Source organism: Tupaia chinensis, unplaced genomic scaffold (assembly GCF_000334495.1).
Source record: "Tupaia chinensis unplaced genomic scaffold, TupChi_1.0 Scaffold000564_1, whole genome shotgun sequence".
Classification (NCBI taxonomy): Eukaryota; Metazoa; Chordata; class Mammalia; order Scandentia; family Tupaiidae; genus Tupaia; species Tupaia belangeri.
In genome coordinates this window covers 210,075-233,166 of record NW_006160077.1, presented here as the reverse complement: position 1 = coordinate 233,166, position 23,092 = coordinate 210,075, and the positions used below count along the sequence as shown (strand labels likewise).

The 23,092-nt window shown below is 36.3% G+C and overlaps 2 protein-coding genes across 2 annotated transcripts; both read right to left on the bottom strand.

The window, feature by feature from the left end:
• Nucleotides 1–702: 702 nt before the first annotated feature.
• Nucleotides 703–1,653, bottom strand: LOC102488731 (olfactory receptor 4C11). Its single transcript, XM_006157902.1, has one exon. The coding sequence runs from the start codon at nucleotides 1,651–1,653 to the stop codon at nucleotides 703–705; it is 951 nt and encodes a 316-aa protein (XP_006157964.1).
• A 4-nt stretch (nucleotides 1,654–1,657) lies between these two features.
• On the bottom strand, nucleotides 1,658–15,687 carry LOC102488309 (olfactory receptor 4P4-like). Its single transcript, XM_014591352.1, is given in 3 exon segments — nucleotides 1,658–1,700; nucleotides 14,887–15,429; nucleotides 15,431–15,687. Coding segments are annotated over 3 exon segments (843 nt in total).
• Nucleotides 15,688–23,092: the final 7,405 nt, after the last annotated feature.

Genomic DNA, 23,092 nt, shown 5'->3' with positions numbered 1-23,092 from the left:
AACACATAGACTTCACATTTAAGATGAAGCTGTTAATCTTCTCTGCCCAATTTGGGCATGAAAATTCCTCTGGTAAATTTAACCTATAGAGCTAAACAACCATTCTGCAATATAAGTTGAAAGAAAAAGCAGCAATAATGGATTCTCCTTGATTCCACTAATATAACATTATAGATACTAGTGTCAAGAATAGTTTATAAATGCTATGGTAATTTTATTTCATTGACATCACTCAATTTTAGATGAAATAGACTGTACCAGTTTTTACTTCAAACCATGTTTTACCTTTCTGCACTTCAATTTTAAAAACTACATTTAATGGGACCAGCAGTTAGCCAGTGGAACTCTCAAGATAGAGCCGGACTGAAGATTTCAGGAAAGCGCTCAGATTATAGTCAGAAGCACAGAGAAAAAGTAAGGAAATTGCATGCATTAGATTAGAGTGCACGTGGGTAGTCATGAGCAGAAAGGAAGTTAATCTGAAGTGGAAAGACTATTGGCCCATAATTATTTGACTTGATCTGTCCTCTATCTAGCTTTGACACAAAAGAAGATGTCTTGATACTCACTGTGCCTATAAACTAGAAAAGACAGGAATCTACAACTTATAAATGTTATCACCATAAGTTATTCCTATCATATTCACACACTACTATATTCGATATATGTGTGTCCTCAGACAAGTCATGACTGAGTAAGTAATCAGGCCAGGCCCTTAATTCCTCCTTTACTTTCTGAAGTAATCTGCATATGCCACATCTTTCTCATGGCATTTTTTACTTCAGCATTTCTTAGTGTGTAGATGAGTGGGTTGAGAAAGGGTGTTCCAATGGTATAAAATACTGCCACTATCTTGTCTATAGGGAACGTAGTTGAGGGACGTGTATATATGAATATACACGGCCCAAAGAATAAGATGACTACTATGATGTGAGTAGTGCAAGTGGAGAGAGCTTTTTTCCTCCCTTCTGCACTGTGGTTTCTCAATGAGTGCAAGATGACAAAGTATGAAATCATCAAAATTATAAAACTGCTTGTGCAAATTGCTCCACTGTTAGACACCACCAGCAGATTGATGATGTAAGTGTCCATGCAGGCAAGTTTTAACAATGGCTGCAAATCACAACAATAATGATTAATCAAATTGGGTCCACAGAAAGACAACCTTAAGGCCAGAAAAATCTGAGCTATAGAATGTATGAAAGACCCTATCCAAGCAAGAACAATTAAGATAATGCAGACCTGCCGGCGCATGATGATTGGATAATGCAAGGGTTTGCAGATGGCCACATAGCGATCAATGGCCATGAGGATGAGAACAAAAATTTCCATGCAGCCAAATAAATGCAATGCAAAGATTTGTGTCATGCACTCATTGTAGGATATGATTTTTTTTGTAGAGAGAGCATCCACAAGTAATCTAGGGGCTGTGGTTGTTGAAAAGCAGGCATCAACCAAAGACAAATAAAATAAGAAGAAATACATGGGGCTCCCAAGGGTCCGGCTGAACTTGATAGTCATAATAATGAGCATATTCCCCACTATGGTTCCCACATAGAAAACTGAGAAGATTAAAAACACCATTTTTTGCCTCTTAGGATCCTGGGTCAATCCGAACAACACAAACTCAGTGACAGTGTTATTTTGCTGCATGATTTCAATCAGCGATGTATGGAAACTGCAGGTTAGGTATAGTTAATCTGCAAAGGAATAAAGATGAAGAGTTATGAAATGAATACTAAAGTTAGAAATCAAATATTTATTCTCAGCCATGAAACTGTGGCTTTCCATTGGGTTATCACTTACAATTCTGTGTGTGCTAATGAATAAAATAAAAAGTTCAATACATTTACTAAGCTGTACAAAAATAGAAGAATACAATAATGGTAAAATAATCAAAGAGTACATTTTATTCTTCAAAAAAAGAAATATTAATTTAGTGAGTTGGGTATGAGTATATAACCTTATGAGGTAAATATGTTACATTAGTTTTAGTAAGTAAGAACTTATCAGTATTATGGTAGTATGTTGTGAACATAAAGAAAACATGCATGATTTATTTCAATATGCTCCCACATTTTTTGATCCTGACAATCTCATTATAATACATTTACCTAGTAAATATTTTGAACTTTCCCGTAATAATTATTTATTAAAGATGGACTCTCAAATATTATTTTAAACATTTTATTTAACCTTTGAGAGTGCCTTTTTTAATAAAACTAAGCACAATCACACAGAGGTAAAGAGAAAGAGAGAAATAATAAAGTTTTGACAAGGAAAGGCAAGACAGTCTGTCCACTGTAGCATAAGAATAATTTCTTAATATATTTCTTTTTCTTTTTTTTCTTTTCTTTCTTTTGTTTTAGAAGTCTTTGCCTTAGAATGGGTGTGCTTGATGGAGAGAGAGACACACAGTGAGTGGGAAAGTGAGAAAGAACTCCCCAGGAAAGATGGTCACACTGCAACCCTTTCTCCTTTCTCCTGGATTCTCCTCCTGGGATCTTGGACATATACTCACACATGCCCAATGTGAGATCAGGTCCAGGACTTGAACTGCAGTCAGCCATGAGGGAGTCCAGCGACATACCACTACACCATCTGCTGGTCCCAGAGTTAACTTTAATCTCTTGCCTTGAATATTATTTTCCTTTAACTCTTAGAACTTTCTAGTTCTCTCTATTTCTTTCCATTCTAAATTCAACCCTTAAACTTTGTATTTTCTGTTTCTTTGCTATATAGTACGTTCACTCTTGGAAGAAATTTGTTCTTTTTAAACTTGATTAAACTTTGTGGTTTTTATTATACTATATTATTCATACTAAGTGTCTCCCCTTTTTGTTATTTTTTGAGTTCTTCAACATGTTTTTATGATGCACAAGGAGACATTAAGACTAAAATGAAATAAAAAGTGAGAGAATAATTGACAAAAATGAGAAATTTTCTTTTTTTTTTTTTTTAGTTTTTTTTTTTTTTGAGAGATTTTTCACTGTAGGGCGCGTGCGCTCGCCAGACAGACAGAGAGAGACATAGAGACAGAAAGCACGAAATCACCCCCCAGGGGGGATGGTCACGCCACAATCCCTTCTCCTCCATTCTCCTCTCGGGATCTTGGGCACGCACGCACACGCGCCCGGCGTGAGTTTTTAAGCCACCGGGCCCGGGACAAACCGCGGTCGACTACGTGGGAGTCCAGCGACATAGCCATTACGCTAACTGCTGGTTCCCCAAAAATGAGAAATTTTCTTTAAATTTCAGTTAATGGATAAGCACCAGAGACTTAAAAAATAAGCTGTGAATGCTCCAAGTCACAGCTGAAACTTTCAATAGAAGTTCTTCTATGTTTTTCTTGGTTATTTTAAATCCCATTTTGATATAAGATAAATTAAATATAGAAATGGACTACTTATTTGCATATGCCAAATGCTGAACAAATCGTTTTATGTACTTTATCACATAAATTGAATATATTCCAAGTAACAGCACAGTGAAAAGCAAAAGATAATTGCCAAATGGGAAAATATTTATGGCACATATACCAAATAAAGACATATTTTTTAAAAGTATATACACATTAATTTATCCTTCTGTAGGTACCATAAAAATTGATACCAAAGTAGTCATGAGAAATTGTGAGCAGATTTTCTAATACAGAAGAAAAGAAGATGCCAAAACCAAAAACAACCAACCAAACAAACAAACAAACAAATAGCCCACCAGTGCTGCAATTTCAGAAATCACATTGTGACATAAGCATTAAGAAGGGGAGTTGGGGGTCCGACAGGTGGCATGGCAGTTAAGGTGCTAAACTCCCATATGGCTGACCACAGTTCCAGTCCTGGACCTGGCAGATTGCTTGTTTTTTTGTTTGTTTGTTTTGTTTTGTTTTGTTTTTTCTCGCTGTCTCTCTCTGGTCAAATTGAAGAAGAATAACAACAAATAAAAAATAATAATAAATCATTCTTTGAACAAAAAATTAAAGAAGAAGAAGGAGAAGTTGGACTATCCTAGATTCTCCTTTGCCCCAGCAGTACAGTTAAATTTGCAATGTGCTAAACTCAGATATTTATGGGGTTTTTTTTGGAGAGGATTTTTGCTACAGGGTACATGCACTCGCCAGACAGACAGAGAGAGACAGAGAGACAGAAAGTGAGAAATCACCACCCAGAGGGGATGGCCGTGCTACAATCCCTTCTCCTCCATTCTCCTCTCGGAATCTTAGGCACGGATGGACATATGCAGGGCGTGAGTTTAAGCCACCGGGTCCGGGATGCGAACTGTGGTCAACTACATGGGAGTCCAGTGACATAGCCATTACGCTAACTGCTGGTCCCAAGATATTTATGTTTTATACCCCAAATTGGAAAGGATCAAAATTTCAGTGGAATTACAAATTCTTCCCATAAAAAGAACTAAGTGAGAATTCCCTGTGATAAAGAATTTCTCAAAGTTCTCATTAAAATTTTAAGAAAAAGTTAAATAAAATCAAACTTCTTCATAGAAAAACTATATTTACAACTTGATTCAAAAGCAGGTTTTTTTTAAATTTTTTTTTATTTTAAGCACAGTATATTATTGAAGCTGAAAAATCTATGCTCACCCAAAGTTGTCAGGGCTAATAAACTATCAACAGAATACTGTATCAAAAGTAAGGTAATAACCATTAAAGATTTTCCCACTCCCAAACTAGATAGAACTAATCTATCTAGAAACAAACAATATGTCAGTTTCAGCAAGACTGAAATCCTTAAGGAAAAAAATGTGAAAATATGATCTTCATTCTTCATTAGACCCTTAGAACATCTGAAGGAAAATAATTTCTAAAGCACAAAGAAGTATAATCTTTCAAAAAGATATTCAGTATTCAGAATTGAAGAATGCAATATCAATATACAATCGGCATTAGGTTTATATATGCAAAAGTAATAGCAAATTAATCTATTTAATATTTCTTCCATTCTATAACATCAGGAGTATTAATTTCAACTTTTTTTTTTTTTTTTTTTTTTTTTTTTTGCTATAGGGCACCTGCACTCACCAGAAAGACAGAGAGACAGATAGTGAGAAAGCAGCCCCAGGGGGGATGGCCAAGCCACAATCCCTTCTCCTCGTTCTCCTCTCGGGATCTTGGGCACACATGCACACGCGCCCGGCGTGAGTTTAAGCCACCTGGTCCGGGACTCAAACCACTATCGAATACATGGGAGTCCAGCGACATAGCCATTACACTAACTGCTGGTCCCTCAACTTTTCTTTTACCTACCTCAGACCAGTTGGTACTGAAAACTGTACCATCAGACTCTAAAACCATATTTTTGAAATGTAAAGATATTTCAGATTAGTCTTTTATAAAAGAACAGTATATATATATTACATTTAATCACTATGCATTATACTTTGTACAGCATGGCTTTTCCCAGAATCAATATAGTGCGTATCAGTCAAGACAAAGACATTACCAAATACATTATCGTCAGCACATAACTTTTCATTTTTGTGTCAATTAAATGTATTTTTCCCCCCATTCCCCTCCCTCTCCCTGCTACTCCTATCCTGTCCCTAGCAACAATTGCTGCTTTTCCTGATATTATACCTTCCAATCTTCCAGTTTCTCTATGAGCACAAATATTCAGTGTACATTGAGTGGGAAGAGACCTTTCTTTTAAAAGATTAAGCATATGGATACTCAGTTCTACTCACAGTTAAATAGATTAAAATTAAAATTCCAATTGTGAATCTTTTTCACTTATCAGATTAATTAGCTAGCATTTTTCATAAATAGCTGTTAATAAACACTGCTGACCTAAGTGTCAGAAAAAGTGATCCTACACACTTTTGGTGAGAGTGTAAATGGATGTAGTGTCTAAGGGAGTGATTTAACACCTGTAACATAACAACTGCATGTAGACATTGTTTCAGTTTTTCCACTTCCATTTACTTTCACTCACAGTCATAGAGGCAATCGTTATAGCCCTTTCCATGGTAGCAAAAGACAGGAAACAACTTCATTCTCCATCAGAAGGAGTATTAATGGATGAAGGATGATACTTTAATGAAAACACCAATTAAAAATCTATGAGAAGACATCCAAAGGTTTATAGTTTATTTTGTTGCAAATAAAAATTGAAATCCATGCATAGTGAACTGGCCCAAGACCTGGTGGTCAGAGGAATTGAGTCCCATGGGGCTGACTGCAAAGTTTAAGCCCTGGATCCAGTGGCTTGCAAAACTTGCTGAGTGTGTGTGCCTATGTATACCAAATCCTAGCATCATGAAGAAATGGAAAAGAAGGGATCTCAGTGTGACCACACCTCATAGAGAAGTGATTTTTCCCTCTCCTTCTCTCCCTGTTTCTCCAGCAAGTGCACGACCTCTGGCAAAATTCCTTTAAAAATGTAAGTGAAAGAAAATTAATGTATAGGTTTTTCATAATATATATTCTCCATGAACTTTGGAAGACCATTTTAAATATAATGGTCTTAAAAATATGAAGTCAGGGACCAGCAGAAAGCATAATGGCTATGTGGCTGGACTCCCATGTAGTTGACCACGGTGGGAGTCCCGGACCCGGTGGCTTAAAACTCACACCGGACGCATGTGCGTGCATGCCCAAGATCCTGAGAGGAGAATGGAGGAGAAGGGATTGCGGCGTGGCCATCTCCCCTGGGTGGTGATTACTCACTTTCTGTCTTTCTGTCTCTCTGTCTGTCTGGTGAGTGCCCGTGCCCTATAGCAAAAACCTCTCAAAAAAATATACATATATATGAAGTAAATTGAAAATTAAGAGCTTAATGCTGTATGCTAAGGATCGTAATGCTTTTATTAATGACAGGATAATACAATATTATATACACTTATGCAGTTATATAAAATAAATTATATTAAAAATAGTTTTTTGAAAATGTGTATTTGTAGTCTCTGGGTCAGGAAACTACATTTTTCGTATTAAAAATGGAAAAAAGAGCTGATAATACTAATATTAAAAACATGTCATTATCATGCTGCATTAAAAACAATGCTTTGAAAACTTTACCTTAGGAGATGATCTGTAACTCATGTTGACAAATCAATGAGCCATCACAGCTGTCTTCTTTTGTAGACAAGAGTATAGTGATATTTTGAGGACAACAGTAAGATCTAAAAGCATGAACAGGGAAAGGTCAAGATGCAGTGAAACTTGGAACTGTTTAAACACATCATACACAAACACTCTTCTGTTAACTACAGGTTCATTTGGTTTTTTTTGGAAGTTTTCTAAATGCACTTTGTTAAAAGCTCTTCAGAAAACATAAATGAAAAATTAAATTTGTTTTTATGAATTAAGTATGATAACAATAACTATATCTACATCTGCATCAATATCTATAATCATCTAGCTGTTCTTATATTTAAGAATAGACAGCTATAGACAACCTGAAACATATAGTACACATAATTTTTCACATCTTTTTATAGGTAGACATCAGAATTATGGGCATAGAAATGATATTAGAATGAAGCAACATAAGAAAGACATTTTTACCTGTTTTCTGCTGAATTTCAGCATCTAGGAAAAAGTAAGGGCTTAAGATTTTTTGGAATGAATCAAAGAATTGAGTGAATTGCCTATAAATATAAATTAGTAATATTACATGCTACTCTACATTCAGTTGCCCTCAAAAAGAAGTGAAGCCTATATCCTTCTATGTACGTATCAACATCCTCACCTCCATGGAGCACTTCCTGTAATTTCTATTTATTTCTATTAACTATTTCTGATACCCTTGTCTATCAACAGCTCTTACCCAGTTGTGCCCATTTCCCTCAGCACTGCTGTGCATGGCTTTCGTTTCTATCTGCTCACTTTAGATTGCAAAATAATCCTAGAAAATCCCTAAACTTCCCATAGTTTCACAATACCAGTACCTTGCATGTGTTAGAACTGACCATGACACTGATGAGATTCATTTCCTCCCAAGTATTCAATGCAACTAAAATATTCCCCAAAGTAAATTTTAAGAGATTAAGTGTTGTTAAGATGTTTCATTGCTTTCTTCACTTCTCAAAGAAATAAATGTATAGCACATTTACTAAAATGAGAATTACAGACGTTCTAAACTAATGTCTGATTATTCTGGAAGCAGGATCTCATTGATCTCATAAAGAAGCTTCATTCTCACCTTCATGTTACAAAGCAAAGTAACTTGAATCCAGATACACCTGAATTTTTCTGAAATTCAGCCTAATGAAAGATTTTGACTCAGAAAAAAATCTCTTCTGCCTTCTCTGGAAGAGTGTTTATTATATGTGATGCAAAATAGAAGAGTCTGGGAAGGGCATATATGCATTGCATAAAGAGTGCTTTCCTCCTAATTAAGAAGCATTAGCCAGATGGGAAAAGAACTTAATCTTCAAGGAAAAAGTAAGGTAGTCAATTCTTGCATTTAAAGGTGCAAGAATATGGGAGTTAAATGACATTTTTTTAAACTAAAATTAACAGTCATCTAGTACCAAGTTTTGGTCATCTGGTACCAAGTTTTGTTTCTAATACTGTTTTCCATTAAAATGCTTTATTTTTGGAGAGGTTTTTGCTATAGGGCGCATGCGCTCGCCAGGCAGAGACAGAAAGTGAGAAATCACCCCCCACCCCAGGGGGGATGGCCACGTCCACATCGGTCACAATCCTTTCTCCTCCATTCTCCTCTCAGGATCTTGGGCACACATGCACACGCGTCCGGTGAGAGTTTTAAGCCACAGGGTCTGGGATGCGAACCGTGGTCGACTACATGGGAGTCCAGCGACATAGCCATTACTCTAACTGCTGGTCCTTAAAATGCTTTGAATAAATGTTTGACACTAGGTCTCAGGCTGAGAATGTACAATATTAACAGGAACATCTCATATCAATAGAAAGGAAGAAGGTGCCAAAACATATGCACACCCATGCACTCGGAGAGTAATAAGGACCTAAAAGGACTTCAAAATGGTCATGAAAATGGAATTAAAAGATTAAAACAAAAATAAAAACTTTGATTATCAGCATAAGTGCCATTAAGTTCAAGACAGTTTTGTAAGCAATGGTACCAGCCGATTAGTCTATTTCTAAAGAACTGAGGGGCCTGAGAATTTAAACATTTCAGTGCTGTCCTTTTTATATTTTAAGTAAAGAAAAATGGATACCCTTTAAAGATTTTTGAGATTAGGAAACAAAAAGACAGAACAAGCCAAATACATACTAAAACGTAGATGCCTAATGATTTTTAATGGAATTTCACAAAGTTGACCTTGTTTTATGAAAGCAATGTGCAGAAGCAATACTGTGGTGGTGAAGGATTATTTGGTGAAGCTTTTGTGTGTATTTGAAGCTAAAGCTTTGGCTTACTTTCTTAAAATACTGTCCTAGTGAGCAGCTGTTATTATTCTTTCACTCACCAGAAAGTGAACAAGAATGCCTTCAGCATTCTAAAACAGTGTTTCCTTGACCTCTGCTCTTGACTTATTTATATATACTTTGATGATTGGATCTCTTTCACCTCTTAATAGCCATTTTATTTTCTAAATTTATTTACTTTAAATTTGGTCAAAGGAGGAAAAAATGAGAGAGAGGAGTGAGGGAAAATGAGGAAGCAAGTTTCCTGGTCCGGGACTCAAACCGTGTCCGGCCATGTGGGAGTCCTGAGCCCTTAACCACCATGCGACCTACCAGCTCCAGTAGCCATTGTTTAGATTACACTTTATCTTCATGATAATGCTGGTAAAGCCAAATGTCAGCTCCTGGTACAGATACTTAAAAAAAAGGGGGTTTATGATTTTAATCTCATTTGTGTAAAATTCCCATGGAAAGCTTTGCTCTTTTTTTCTGTATATTTATATATTTTTACATTTTTCCACAAACATTTACTTTACATATAAAAAACCTTTTACTCATACTCCATTGTTTTTGACAGTTAATAAACAACTTTCAAAATTTCAGAATACTGAATTTTAAAGATAATGTTCAAAAAATTTCTTATAATTTTGTTTGTGACTCTGTAACAACAGAGATGGTATGGTTTTAAATATTTTTGAGATAATATTTATGTGTCAGCTACTCAAATTGTTGAAAAGCTAATACTAATCACAGATAAGCAAAGTTCAATCTCTTTTTCTTCCTTCAAAGTCTTTCTCAAGATAATCCTCTGGTGTGGTTGCTCTTTTGTAATCTCTACAATCTATTACAATGCTGGGCTGGAAAAGTCCAGGTTATTTTATGTTATAAGTTCTTTCACATAGCTTCTCTAATCTTCTCTGCTAGGCAGAACTATTTATGGTGCCGGGCCATCTTCCTATAAGCTTCTGCTGGTTTACTTGAGATCCACCTTAGTTCCATAGTTTTCTGATAAATCTCCAAGTGCTAGCTCTATTCTTATTTGCAGCTGATTTTTGAAACCCATAGAACACAAAGTTTTCTCAAGTTTAATTTTTTTTTTTTGAGAGGTTTTTACTATAGGGCATGTGTGCTCGCCAGAAAGACAGAGAGAGACAGAGAGACAGAAAGCAAGAAATCATCCCCTGGGGGATAGCCACGCCACAATCCCTTCTCCTCCATTCTCCTCTCATTATCTTGGGAATGCACACAAATGCACCCGGCATGAGTTTAAACCACGGGGTCCAGGACTCAAACGCAGTCAATTACATGAGAGTCCAGCGACATAGCCATTACACTAACTGCTGGTCCCTCATGTTTGATTTTTCAGCCAGAAAACTGTAAGGTTAAAGCCAGTTGAGATGTCTATGGTGTTGGCCACTGTTTCTGCTGTTAATTATGATTTCTCTTCAATTGAATCACAAACAACATATTTTTTTCTTCACAAATTGATGTAGATGATCCCCTATAAGCATCATTTTTAACATAATCTCATCTCGACTCTCCTTAAAACAACTAATTCATTTGTGAACTATTTCTTTAGGGCATTATCCCAATAAACTTTTCAGAAAGCACCAATGATTTCACCATTTTTCCATTGAAGCGTCATCATATATTTGAGCTGTTCTTGCATTAACTTTAGTAGAATTCATATTGCTCTGATAGCAACTCTTTTCAAACTGACATCTTATCATTCAGAGTGTCTCAAACTAGTTTATATTTGGACATGTCATATAAGGTTATTATGAGTTTATTTTGGTTTAAACATTTTTAAAAATTCTGCATAGACTTTTTTTTTTTTTTTTGAGAGAGGTTTTTGCTATAGTGTGCGTGCGCTTGCCAGACAAAGACAGAGAGACAGAAAATGAGAAATCACCCCCCCAGAGGGGATGGTCATGCTGCAATCCCTTCTCCTCCATCCTCCTCCCGGGATCTTGGGCACGCATGCACACGTGCCCGGTGTGAGTTTTAAGCCACAGGGTCCGGGACTTGAACCGTGGCTGACTACATGGGAGTTCAGTGACATAGCCATTACTCTAACTGCTGGTTCCCATAGACTTTTCATCATATGCATTTTCATAAACTTTTAGAAGACTCCTTATATGATTGAGACAAGGGAGTCAATTGGAAGTTTAAAATGGTTACAACTTTAAAATAATGAGCAAGAAAATAAATAATATAATATTGAAATATATCCCAAAGTATAAAATATATATCAAATAATCCATATAGTTATAACTAATTGATGAACAACTAAAGATATAAAAGAGACAAATCTTTCATAATATAATCCCAATTTATTTATGTAGATAATGTGCCTTCTATGAAAGACAAATTGGTATAGTGTAGAAAGAGAACCAATGTTTGGATAATTCACTTTACAAGCTAAGTGAGGTATATTGTTTGAATGCACAAAATAAATTAAAATGAAAAAAGAAAGAGAACCAAAATTATACAAATCTGATTTTGAAATATTATTGTTTCTGTCTTGTGTAAATCATCTAACCTCACAGATTTTCCCTTAACTTATTTCTGAAAGGGGACATTTTAAATTTCATTATCATGTATCATAGTAACAGTTATTTCTACCACAACATTCAGTCACTTCTGCCAGCTGGAATAGCCTGATAGGGAAGTAAAGAGGAGAGAAAATACAATAAAAGAGATTGTGAGAGATAAAGCAGGATCTGTTTGACTTAAAAGGAGGAAAATTGACCTCTTTAGTAATTTCTCAATTGTCAAACTCATAATACTGTAGATTCTCCTAATTTGTACTTACGTTTGACATTTTAGACATTTTTCAGGTTACTAAAATAAAGAAGAAAAGTAATAAATAAAAGAATATATATTAATCTCACCATTCTTTCATGCATCTTTCTAATCATTCAAGTGCCAATGCTAACTCTACAAGGTGTCTTCAAAAAGTTCAGGGAAATATGTATTCTAAGAAAAACTATGTATGATTTTTAAAAAGAAAGTTTATTCATTTCTTAAATTGAGAGAGAGAGAGAGTACCTTAAATGAGTATTGAAGCCTTGATCCATCCCTAGCTTGATCTATTTCCAGATCACGGGTGTGCAGCAAAAATAGGATCTTTGCCCTTGATAGAAAGCACTGTGCTCTGTTCTTGACAGCTGAAGAAGAGGTCCCTGCTGTAGCCCGTATGGCTGCATTTTTCAAATTGGAAACACATGGCTCTTTTTCATTCTACTTACTATTTATTTCCCTAAGTAAAACTTACCAAAAGTAATTCTACATGAATTATACAAATACCACTTGATACAGTTTTGATCATTTGCTATTATAATAATGATAGTTGCTGTATTACCTTTTATTCTGTAGAAATGATCACAATCATTATTTTCTAGATTTAGCATTTTTCAATTATAACAATTTCATTGAGCTATAACTCACGTATCATAATATTTACCTCTTAAAATATATAATATAATTGTTGTTTAATATACAGGGCTACTATTACCTTTAGTGCAATCTTGTTTTGCATATCTTTGTCCCACCAAAAAGAGATCCTTTTAGCAATCACTTCTCATTCCTCTCTACCATTATCACCCCACGTTGGAATATTTTGAAGGTAGAAACAACAGAAGTTTTTAAGTGTATTGACAAATAATGTGCAAGGAATTGAATAGTGAAAGATATTGTAAGATTTTAATCTGAACAAATAATACATTAGGCAGTTCTATTTCATGAGATGGAGAACACCTACAAAAAATAGGTTTATCGTGGAAAACAAAAAATATACATATTTTTATGGGCCAGCAGCTTGAAAATCATGCTGGAGACATGTACCTGTGTATCCAAAATCCTGATAGGAGAATGGAAGAGAAGGGATTGTGGCATGGCCATCCCACCCGGTAATGATTTATTTTCCCTTTCTTAGAAATTACCTTAGGTGATTTCTCCAGTATTATTATCATTTTTTTAAGAGAGAAATTTTTGTTATAGGACCTGTGTGCTCACTAGAGAGACAAAGAGAGAGAGAGAGAAAGAGAGAGACAGAAGGTGAGAAATCACCCACAAGGGGTTTGACTTTGCCACAACCCATTCTCCTGCTTTCTCCTCTCGGGATTTTTGGTCCGTATGCAGACACAATTGGCGTGAGTTTTAAAACACTGAGTTTGGGACTCAAAACATGGTCGACTACGTGGGAGTCCAGTGATGTAACTACTAGGCCATCTGCTGGTCTCTCTCCAGTATTATTTTCATGTGAATTTATACTTTCATATGAATTTACATATGGCACACCTTTTCAAGCAACCTCTTTTGTTCTAGGCAATTCTCTCTTCCCTTTTAAAGCTCACCTAAGGCTTCTTCCTTAGAGAAGCCTTCCTTTGATTTAGATGTTTCAGCACCGTGAACCTTCAGGGCATGAATATGTTGATTATGACCTTTACTGTATTGGGTCAGGCCTGTTTTATCCTATCAATGAGTACTAGTTGCCAATGAAAGAAAATCAAGTCTTAACCAATTTGGTAATCCCAGTAGCTCTGACAATAGTTTGACTTAACTAAATGGCCGTTTTAAAACTTTTTTTTTAATTAATTTAATAAGTAAAATGGTGATAATACATATTCTTTTGAGTAAGAAGTAATTGATGTCATTGAGGAAGTTTTATCCATTACATTTCTAATAAAAATATCCTGGTGCATGTTGCTATGACACTGTGTTCCACACGCTGGCCCACATGGAGGCCCAGATGTGACTGTCAGTCCATCCTAAAGGTTGAGCATGATGGGCAGTGCTTGCATAGTGCCAACTGGGAGGAAATTAGAGACAGTGAAACTCTGTGTTTAAAAATACACTTAAAAAAAGTATTACCAGAAAGTGCGTGTGCTTGCTGGAAAGAGACAGAAACGAAACACAGAGAAAGAAAAAGTAAGAATGTACCCCCTCAGGGGGCATGGTCATGATACGGTCCCTTCTCTGTTTCTCCCTCCTATCAGGATTTGGACATGTACACACATGTGCTCAGTGTGTTTTTCAAGCTGCCCTCTCTGGGACTTAATTCCATACTGTAAGCCATGTGGAATCTAGTTGTCTTAACCACTACACCACTGGCAAGCCCCAAATACTTTTTTTTTTTTTTTCCAATTTCTGCAGTTAACTTTGTTTTTCAAACCAACTAGACAAGTGCAATTTTCCATATTATACTTCAGTGAATGGGTATTGTCATTAAAAGTTATATTTCATTCAGCTTATCCACATTTTAAATCATGAAAAATGCATAGTCTATTTGCTTTCTCAATAAAACACCACTTTATTGAGAAAGTACTCATTTATTTTTAACGAATTGTATGAGAAAAATCTAAATGATTAAGTAAAATGAAAGCGACGATAATAATAATGCTCGATGTACTGATTAAGTGTCAGAGTATATGCGTAAAACAACAGAAGGTACATGCTCCTGTTTGCCCAATTATCTTTCCAAATAATGACAAGAAGACGGTGAGAATGGACCTTTCTTACAGATGTGGTCTTACGGAATGATGACACTAAAACAGAAATAATTCAAATTTAACTTTTGTTTCAGGGATATTTGATGACACCACATGTTTCTCATGGCATTCTTCATCTCCATGTTTCTCAGTGTGTAAATAAGAGGGTTGAGCATGGGGGTAATGATGGTGAAAAACAGAGCAAATACTTTATCTTCTGGGAATGTTGTGATTGGTCTAAAGTAAATGAATAATGCAGGTGCAAAAAACAGGACCACAACTGCCATGTGAGAACTGCATGTGGGAAGAGCTTTGCTGCGGCTCTCTGCAGAGTACGTTCTGATGGTGTACAATATACAAAAGTAAGACGGCATCAGGACAACAAAGGTCACCAGAGCAACTAGGCCTGGATTAGCAATGACTAGGAGACCTATTCTATGTGTATTAGAACAGGCTAATTTTAGCAAAGGATGCACATCACAGAAGTAATGATCTATCTCACTGGGGCCACAGAACGGTACGAAGATGGTGAGAAGAAACTGACTGGCAGAGTGTATAAACCCTCCGGTACAACAAGCTATGACGATTGTTACACCTTCGCTTGCTCATGATGGTTGCGTAGTGTAGCGGCTTACAGATGGCCATATAGTGGTCATAGGCCATCCCTGTGAGAATGAAGATCTCAATTCCTCCAAAGAGATGGGTGGTAAAGAGCTGTATCATACAGTTATTGAAGGAAATGGTTTTCCTGTCTGCCAATAAATCAGGAAAGCATAGGATTTCAATGTTCTTATTTGTGGAAAGTCCCAAGAAAATAAATACAGTGATAATATTGCTTCTTTCCATGGTCCAGAATAGATAGAACAAATAAATCACCTGAAATGACATAATTTATGAGTTTATATTTGCACTGATTGTTTGAGAATTGTGATCGTATTCTATTTCAGGAACTATTTAATTTTAATTTACTTTATTCAAGTGTCTCAGAGAATAAAATGCTGGTTCATTTAAAATTACTTTCTCATAAGACTCTGTAAATGTATACCAGATGACTTCAATTAAATCTGCCATGAAATTTCAATTAATTTCTACCTCAGTAGTCATAAATGCTTTGGTTCAATAACCAATATTAAAATTGTATTTTAGAAATGTTTGTTTCCAAAATCTAATGCTATATACAGTATATCCTTACAAAGAATATCTCTCTTACTCTTTGGCACTCAAAATTTATTAAGAAAATAATTATAAGTCACATAAATATTATTTTTATGTTCTGTACAAGTAAATGCAAAATCTAAACTGTCTTTATTAGTGGAATATATATTATCTTAAATCTTTTTTTGAACTAGATAACATAAAAATAAGTAAATCTGTAGGAAAATATTTTAAGATGGAAAGCTTTTTCTTCAAGAAATTGGTACAAGCATTTTGAAAACTTTTATGTTCGTTGCTTTCTTGTTTACCATTTTGCACAGTAATTTACTGAATATTATGTGTGGATACTTTAAAACACAAAGATGTTTTGTCCTAAGGCTAATTCAATGAAAACAACAAACTTAATAAGCCACTAAATAAACTTAAGACTAAATCCATTAATGCAGACAGAATGTTATACTGAAGCTTTGCCCCTAATGCCCAATATTATATTTAGCAAGTCAAATTCCTTTTTTTTTAAGAATTATTTTCTTTGAGACCAGCAGTTGGCATAATGGCTATGTCGCTGGACTCCTATGTAGTAAACCACAGTTCAAGTCCCAGAACCAGTGGCTTAAACTCATACCTGGCGTGTGCCCGAGATCCCTAGAGGAGGATGGAGGAGAAGGAATTGCGGCATGGCCATCTCCTCTTGGGGGTGATTTCTTGCTTTCTGTCTCTCTCTCTTTCTGGTGAGTGCAAACAACAAAAAAAACTCAAAAAAAAAAAAAAAAGAATTATTTTCTTTAACTTTATTTTAATGTGACCAGAGAGAGACAGAGTGAGTGAGTGAGTAAGTGACAGGGAGAGAAAGTGAGAAAGCAAAGCAAGCTGCCAAGTCCATGACTCAAACTGCAGTCACCATGTGGGTGGGAGTCCAGCTCCCTCAAATGCAACACCACCTGCTGGCCCCAAGAAACCAAATTCCTTTTAACCTTGTGATTGGAGGGAATATATACTTTTTTTTTCCAGGTTTGTACCATATTATTGTTTTGCTCAATCCCACAAAGTCAGTGCATCAATATGTCCTCATTTTTTATGAGTTTACCAAAAAAATTATTTGTATTTCCAGTTGTCTTTGTTTAGAAAGTTATAGCTGATGATTAATTCTTCCATCTACAAATTTTAATTTTTGATTTAACTTGCTCATAGACATAAGACCAGTATGTATTATTATTATTATTATTTTTTGGAGAGGTTTTTGCTACAGGGTGCGTGCGCTTGCCAGAAAGATAGAGAGAGACAGAGAGACAGAAAGCGAGAAATCATCCCCCGGGGGGATGGCCGCACCACAATTCCTTCTCCTCCATTCTCTTCTCGGGATCTTGGGCATACATGCACATGCACCCGGAGTGAGTTTAAGCCACCATGTTGGGACTCGAACTGTGGTCGACTACATGGGAGTCCAGCGACATAGCCATTATGCTAACTGCTAGTCCCAAGACCACTATGCTTAACTGCAGCAATATTAGTGCTTAAAAAATTATTTATTTAATTTAGTTTGCTCTAGGGCATATGTGTTTGCCAGACAGACAGAGAGATTAAGAGGGAAAGTGAGAAATCACCCCCTAGAGAGGATGACCATGCCACAGCCTCCTCTCTTCCATTCTTCTCCCATGATTTTGAGCACCCATGCACCTGTGCTTGGTGTGATTCCCAAGTCTTTGAGTCCTGATATCCACCATGCTGTCTACCATGTGGGATAAAGTCACTTTAACCTCCATGCCATCTGTTGGCCCAATAGCTTTCAATTTTACCAGAAAAAAGATCTAATAATCCTGGGATCTGGCAGGTAGTGTAGTAGTCAAGGTATTAGATTCCCAATAGTCAATCTCTCTCAAGCCCTAGACCTGGCAGCTTGAAAATCTACCACAGAGGGGCCAGTAGGTAGTGTGTTGGTTAAGGCAGTGGATTCACAGATGGCCTTCCATGGTTTGAGACCCAGAAGTGGCACCTTGAAATCACAATAGGTGTATGTGCATATGTGCCCAAAATCCCAAGAGGAGAATAGTGGAGAAGGGATTGTGTTGTGGCTGTCCATCCCCCCCAAAGGGGAGAGGGGGAAATTCCTCACTGTCCTTTTCTCTGTTTCTCTCTGGCAAGTGTACGCACCCTATGGCAAAACCCTGTATTTTTTTTTTTTTTGAGAGGTTTTAGCTATAGGGCGCGTGCGCTCGCCAGACAGATAGAGAGAGACAGAAAGCGAGAACTCACTCCCCAGGGGGGATGGCCACGCCGCAATCCCTTCTCCTCCATTCTCCTCTCGGGACCCTGGGCACGCACGCACACGCGCCGGGCGTGAGTTGAAGCCACCGAGTCCGGGACTCGAACCGCGGTCGACTACATGGGAGTCCAGCGACATAGCTATTACGCTAACTGCTGGGCCCTTTTTTTTTTTTTAATAATTTTGAGGCAATCCCTCCTTACTTGTCTTAATTCAGCCATTAACCTCATGTGTAACTTTTGCAAATATTAAATTTTCAAAAGTTTCATTTTAACTACTTTTTTCATAAATGAGAGACATCTACAGAGAGAGAAAGTGAAAAACAGAGAGACAGCTCACCTAACAGGATCTTGATGGTGCAGTCCACTCCCAAATTCCACTAACCCTAGGTCACGGACACACACACATGCCAGGCATATTCAGGAAGATTTTCAGACTCGAGCCTGGCACCTTTCCATGTGGAAGAGCTTCATAGCATCTTGCATTTTACTGCATTACCACCATTCAGCCTCTGTTCATTTCCTTTTAAAAAATATTTTATTCATTTTTAAATACAGGAAAGTATAAGGAGTCTTCAAAATGTTCATGAGAAATGTGTACTATAAATAAATGCATGGATTTAAAACAATTTTTGCCTTGCAGCAAGCTCATACTTTAATTCTATTTTTTTTTCACAAATGTTTTGAAGTCTCTTCATATATCCTACTCTTATAATTAGAGGTTGGTTCTGAGGTTCAAGCTCGATCATAGATTTAAAGAGTGAATAAATGACATTATCATTATGCTAATATTAATGCAACACAAAGAAAAATAAATTAATCTTACTTTAGGTTTATTTAGGTTAAGTAATTTGTATATAGTAATATAGCCAGTATATAGCAAACTAGGGCTTAACGTCTGAAGTTTCTGACCCCAGACCTAGAATTTATAACCATCTCACTACATTTCCTATCAAGAATGAAAAGCAGAACAACAGGACAAATTGAATATTTAGCTCAGCTTTCCCAACTCTGAAGTTTGAAAGCATGTCTGAATCTGTAAGGCAAACTAAGAAGATACTGAATCCTCCTATGATATATTCCCACTTTCTTGAAAAAAGTAGTTTGGACAAAACACTTCCTAGTCAATTTTTACTTTTATTTTTTTTTTTTGGAGGGGGGAGTTTGCCTACTTTAGATTATGGGTCAGTTTATAATAAAAATCAGAATGTAGAGTAGAATAGTTTTTAAAGTTTTAGATGCAGCAGGTTTAGTCCAATAAATATTTAATAAACTCAAAAAGTTATGGGGAAGTTGATGGTTTAGATGGAAAGAAAATAAAGTATTTGAAATTAATACTGTTCTAGATATCTAGGGTGTAATGTAACTATGTTGATAGACCTTTCCTGGGTCTTAAAGAGAAACTAGACTATCTTAGAAGTGTCTAAATCAACACTCACTGGATGTCTAGAGATGGATACAGGGTTAAGAAGATGAGAGAAAGGAAGAATTTGATAGAGGCTTGAAGTCAAATAGGACAGCTCATTTTATCCTACAGTCTCTCCATTAGGCCCTGTCCAAGGATTTTAAGCTTATTCTAGTCTGATGATTTCTATTCAACACTGAGGCCTATGTAAGATGACTGTTCATTAGTTGGTTAGTGGATTCTTCTAATACAATTTAGTCATGGTTACTTTAAAATGTCCAATAAATCATACAACAATGCATAAATTTAGTTAAATTGCACATTCATAACCATATATATGTCTTAAAAATTATGCATTTATTCTTAAACTAAGCAAATCAATTAATGAAGTTCATCGAAGATTTGGCACCATGCTACAGGCTGGCTAATAGATGTATGAGCATGTGTCTATTCAAAAAATGAAAGTGTTTAAAAAACTAACAGCATTTAAGATGTGGAATTAGTAGTGGCATACCAGGAACAAGCAGATGGTGTAGTAGTTACGCCGCTGGACTCTGACATGGCTGACTGCTGTTTGAGTCCTTGACCGATGGCTTGAAAATCATGCTGGGCCAAATCATGTGTTAATGCCCAAGAACCTGGGAGGAGTATGAAGGAGAAGGGTTTATGGGGCAACTATTCTCCCAAAGGTGATTTCTCACTTTCTCTCTCACTGTTTCTGTCTGACTCTCTCTCTGGCAATCACATGCACCCTAAGGCAAAAACCTCTTGATTTAAAAAATGGCACTGTAGTCATATTTTCTGCCAACAAAATTATCTAGCCCCATGGATTAACAATGATACTAGGGTCCGGTAGTAGAACATGGTACGGTGGTAGTACATGGATGCTCTTCAAAGCTGACATACATAGGGAGTTCTGGATTTGCATCTAGAGAACTCGCTTGAGTACACAAAGTACACAACTGCCCTTAATCTGGGGCTGGCTGATGCTGGGGGTAGACTGCATCATCAAGTCTCTGTTCGGGGCGGTGCTGTCTCTCTGTCTCTCTCATTCATTGAAGAAATAAAAATAAATAAATAAAAATGATAATTTTCATAGTCTGTTGTATAGTATTTTCTCTAATGGAAAAGGTGTTTCCTGTGAACACTCCTCAGAACCTCCACACTTTCTAGACTATACACAAAAAAACATGCTTATCATGCATAGACAGGTACACATATACACAACAGCATTTTTCTTTACAAAAAAAAAAAGAAAGAAAGAAAAGAAAAATGAAACTAACCATTCAGTGTCTAGATAAAACATCAAATCAAATCAAACAGATAAACAAATAAGTAGCCAGAACTATTGATAATTCTCTTTGGAGTGGACAGAATGTTTTTCTCTGATTTTTCCAGAGGCTTCAAAGACTCCAGTAGAAAAAAAAAAAAAAAAAAAAAAAAAGAAGTGATGTATACTCCCTCCTCCAAGAGAAAGAAATACAAGAGGGGTTCCCTGCACTGCAAATCACTACTGTCTCCGCAATTCTACCTGGATTGTCCCTGATGCAGGACAGAAGTAGCTCTGTCAGGATAGCTGTGTGAAACAGCGCGACCATTCTGCTGAGAAAGGACTTGTCAGAGAGAGATGTCTGGGAAATGGGACCCAAGGCATGGTACTAAGACAGAGTTATGGAATTTATGAGATGTGTGGTTAAGTGGTAATTCAGATAGCAATATTTCCTTAAGGCAGAAAATAAAGAAGTAAAAGGTTGTGATATGGCACTGAGGGCCAACTGGATTCCATTCTGCCCCTTTTAGGCACATGGAGATAGAAGCTTTCAGACATCACTTGTTTTTGTAAGGAAAGTATAGTTATTAATGACGTAAGAGATGTTCTAGACATGTGAGACTAGTATATACAGCCAAATAGAAGAGAGATGTTTTCATTGATGTTTAAAAAATTTCTGTTTTTTTTTTAAGAAAGGCAGGTGTTATTTTATGCCAAGAACTCTTACTGGAAGGTATTTATTTTTCTTTCATAATCGATTAGATATAAATTATAATAAATCTGGTCATTTTGGAAACATTGACATCCATACTGAGACTGATCTGTGTCCAGTGATGGATTTTGGAGAGAAATTTACATCTGAAAGTACTTATATTTCTTAGCTAGTAACTACTGAGAAATAATGTATCCAATTTCTTTCTAACAACTCTACTTAAAGTTGTATTCCTCATTTTTCTGTCCTTTATCCTTCTTTAAACAGTACAGAGTAAACTAGAGAGTAGTTGAAACTTTTATATTGTTTACATGTTATAAAAGTTCCAGTATCGAATACTACTAAGCCATAAAAACCAACAAAACCCTGGCTTTTGACAGAAAGTGGAAAAATATGGAAGATTTACTGCTTAATGAGGCAAGCCAGGCTATGAAGGAGAGACATTGTATGTCCTCACTTAACATATACCAAATGTCTGCGCTCTATGACTGAAACTGATTGACTAACGGTTGTACAAACACAAGAGATGGGTGTGACTGTCAGATGAGGTGTGTGTGGAGGAGTGGGGCCTAACGAAGGACATTTGGAGAAGGGATACGGAGGTAGAGCATTGACGGGATGGGGAGGTGTGGTGTTATTGGTTGAAGATATTTTGATCAACGGGACTGGGAAGAAATGTTCACATATTGAAATGTTCACATTGTAAGCTAAACAATGTGATTGAATGTATATACAAAAAGAAATAAATTAAATAAAAAAGAATAAGTAAAATAAATAAATAAAGTTTAAATAAAATAATTCTTTAAGAAAATTTTTTAAAAAAGTTCCAGTATCTTGATCACTTTGCTTTCCACAATATCCTATTATCCAGTCCTCTCTTCCTTATGAAATACCTAGTATTTGCTATGAAATCATATTTTATACCAAGAATGCAAAAAACAAAGTTATAAAATTATCTTTAGAAATAATTTGCAGAAAAATATTTTGCAGAAATTCTTTCTTCTTTCTTTCTTTCTTTCTTTCTTTCTTTCTTTCTTTCTTTCTTTCTTTTTTTTTTTTTGGAGAGGTTTTTGCTATAGGGCGCATGCACTCACCAGGCAGACATAGAGAGACAGAAAGCAAGAAATAATCCCCCAGGGGGGATGGCCATGCCGCAGTCCCTTCTCTTCCACTCTCCTCTCAGGATCTTGGGCATGCACGCACACGCGCCTGGCGTGAGTTTTAAGCCACCAGGTCCGGGACACGAACCACTGTCGACTATAAGGGAGTCCAGCGACATAGCCATTACGCCAACTGCTGGTCCCTCTTCTTTATTTTTAAGGGGTCTTTGTTATAGGGAATGTGTGCTTGTCAGAAAGAGAGACAGAAACAGTGAGAGGAAAACTAAGTCACCCACCAGCAGAGATGGCCATGCATCAATTCCTCCTCCTCCATTCTCCTTCTGGGA

What these genes read in the sequence shown, in the direction of transcription:
- LOC102488731 (XM_006157902.1), bottom strand. Translation starts at nt 1,653, where the DNA reads ATGCAGCAAAATAACACTGTCACTGAGTTTGTGTTGTTCGGATTGACC.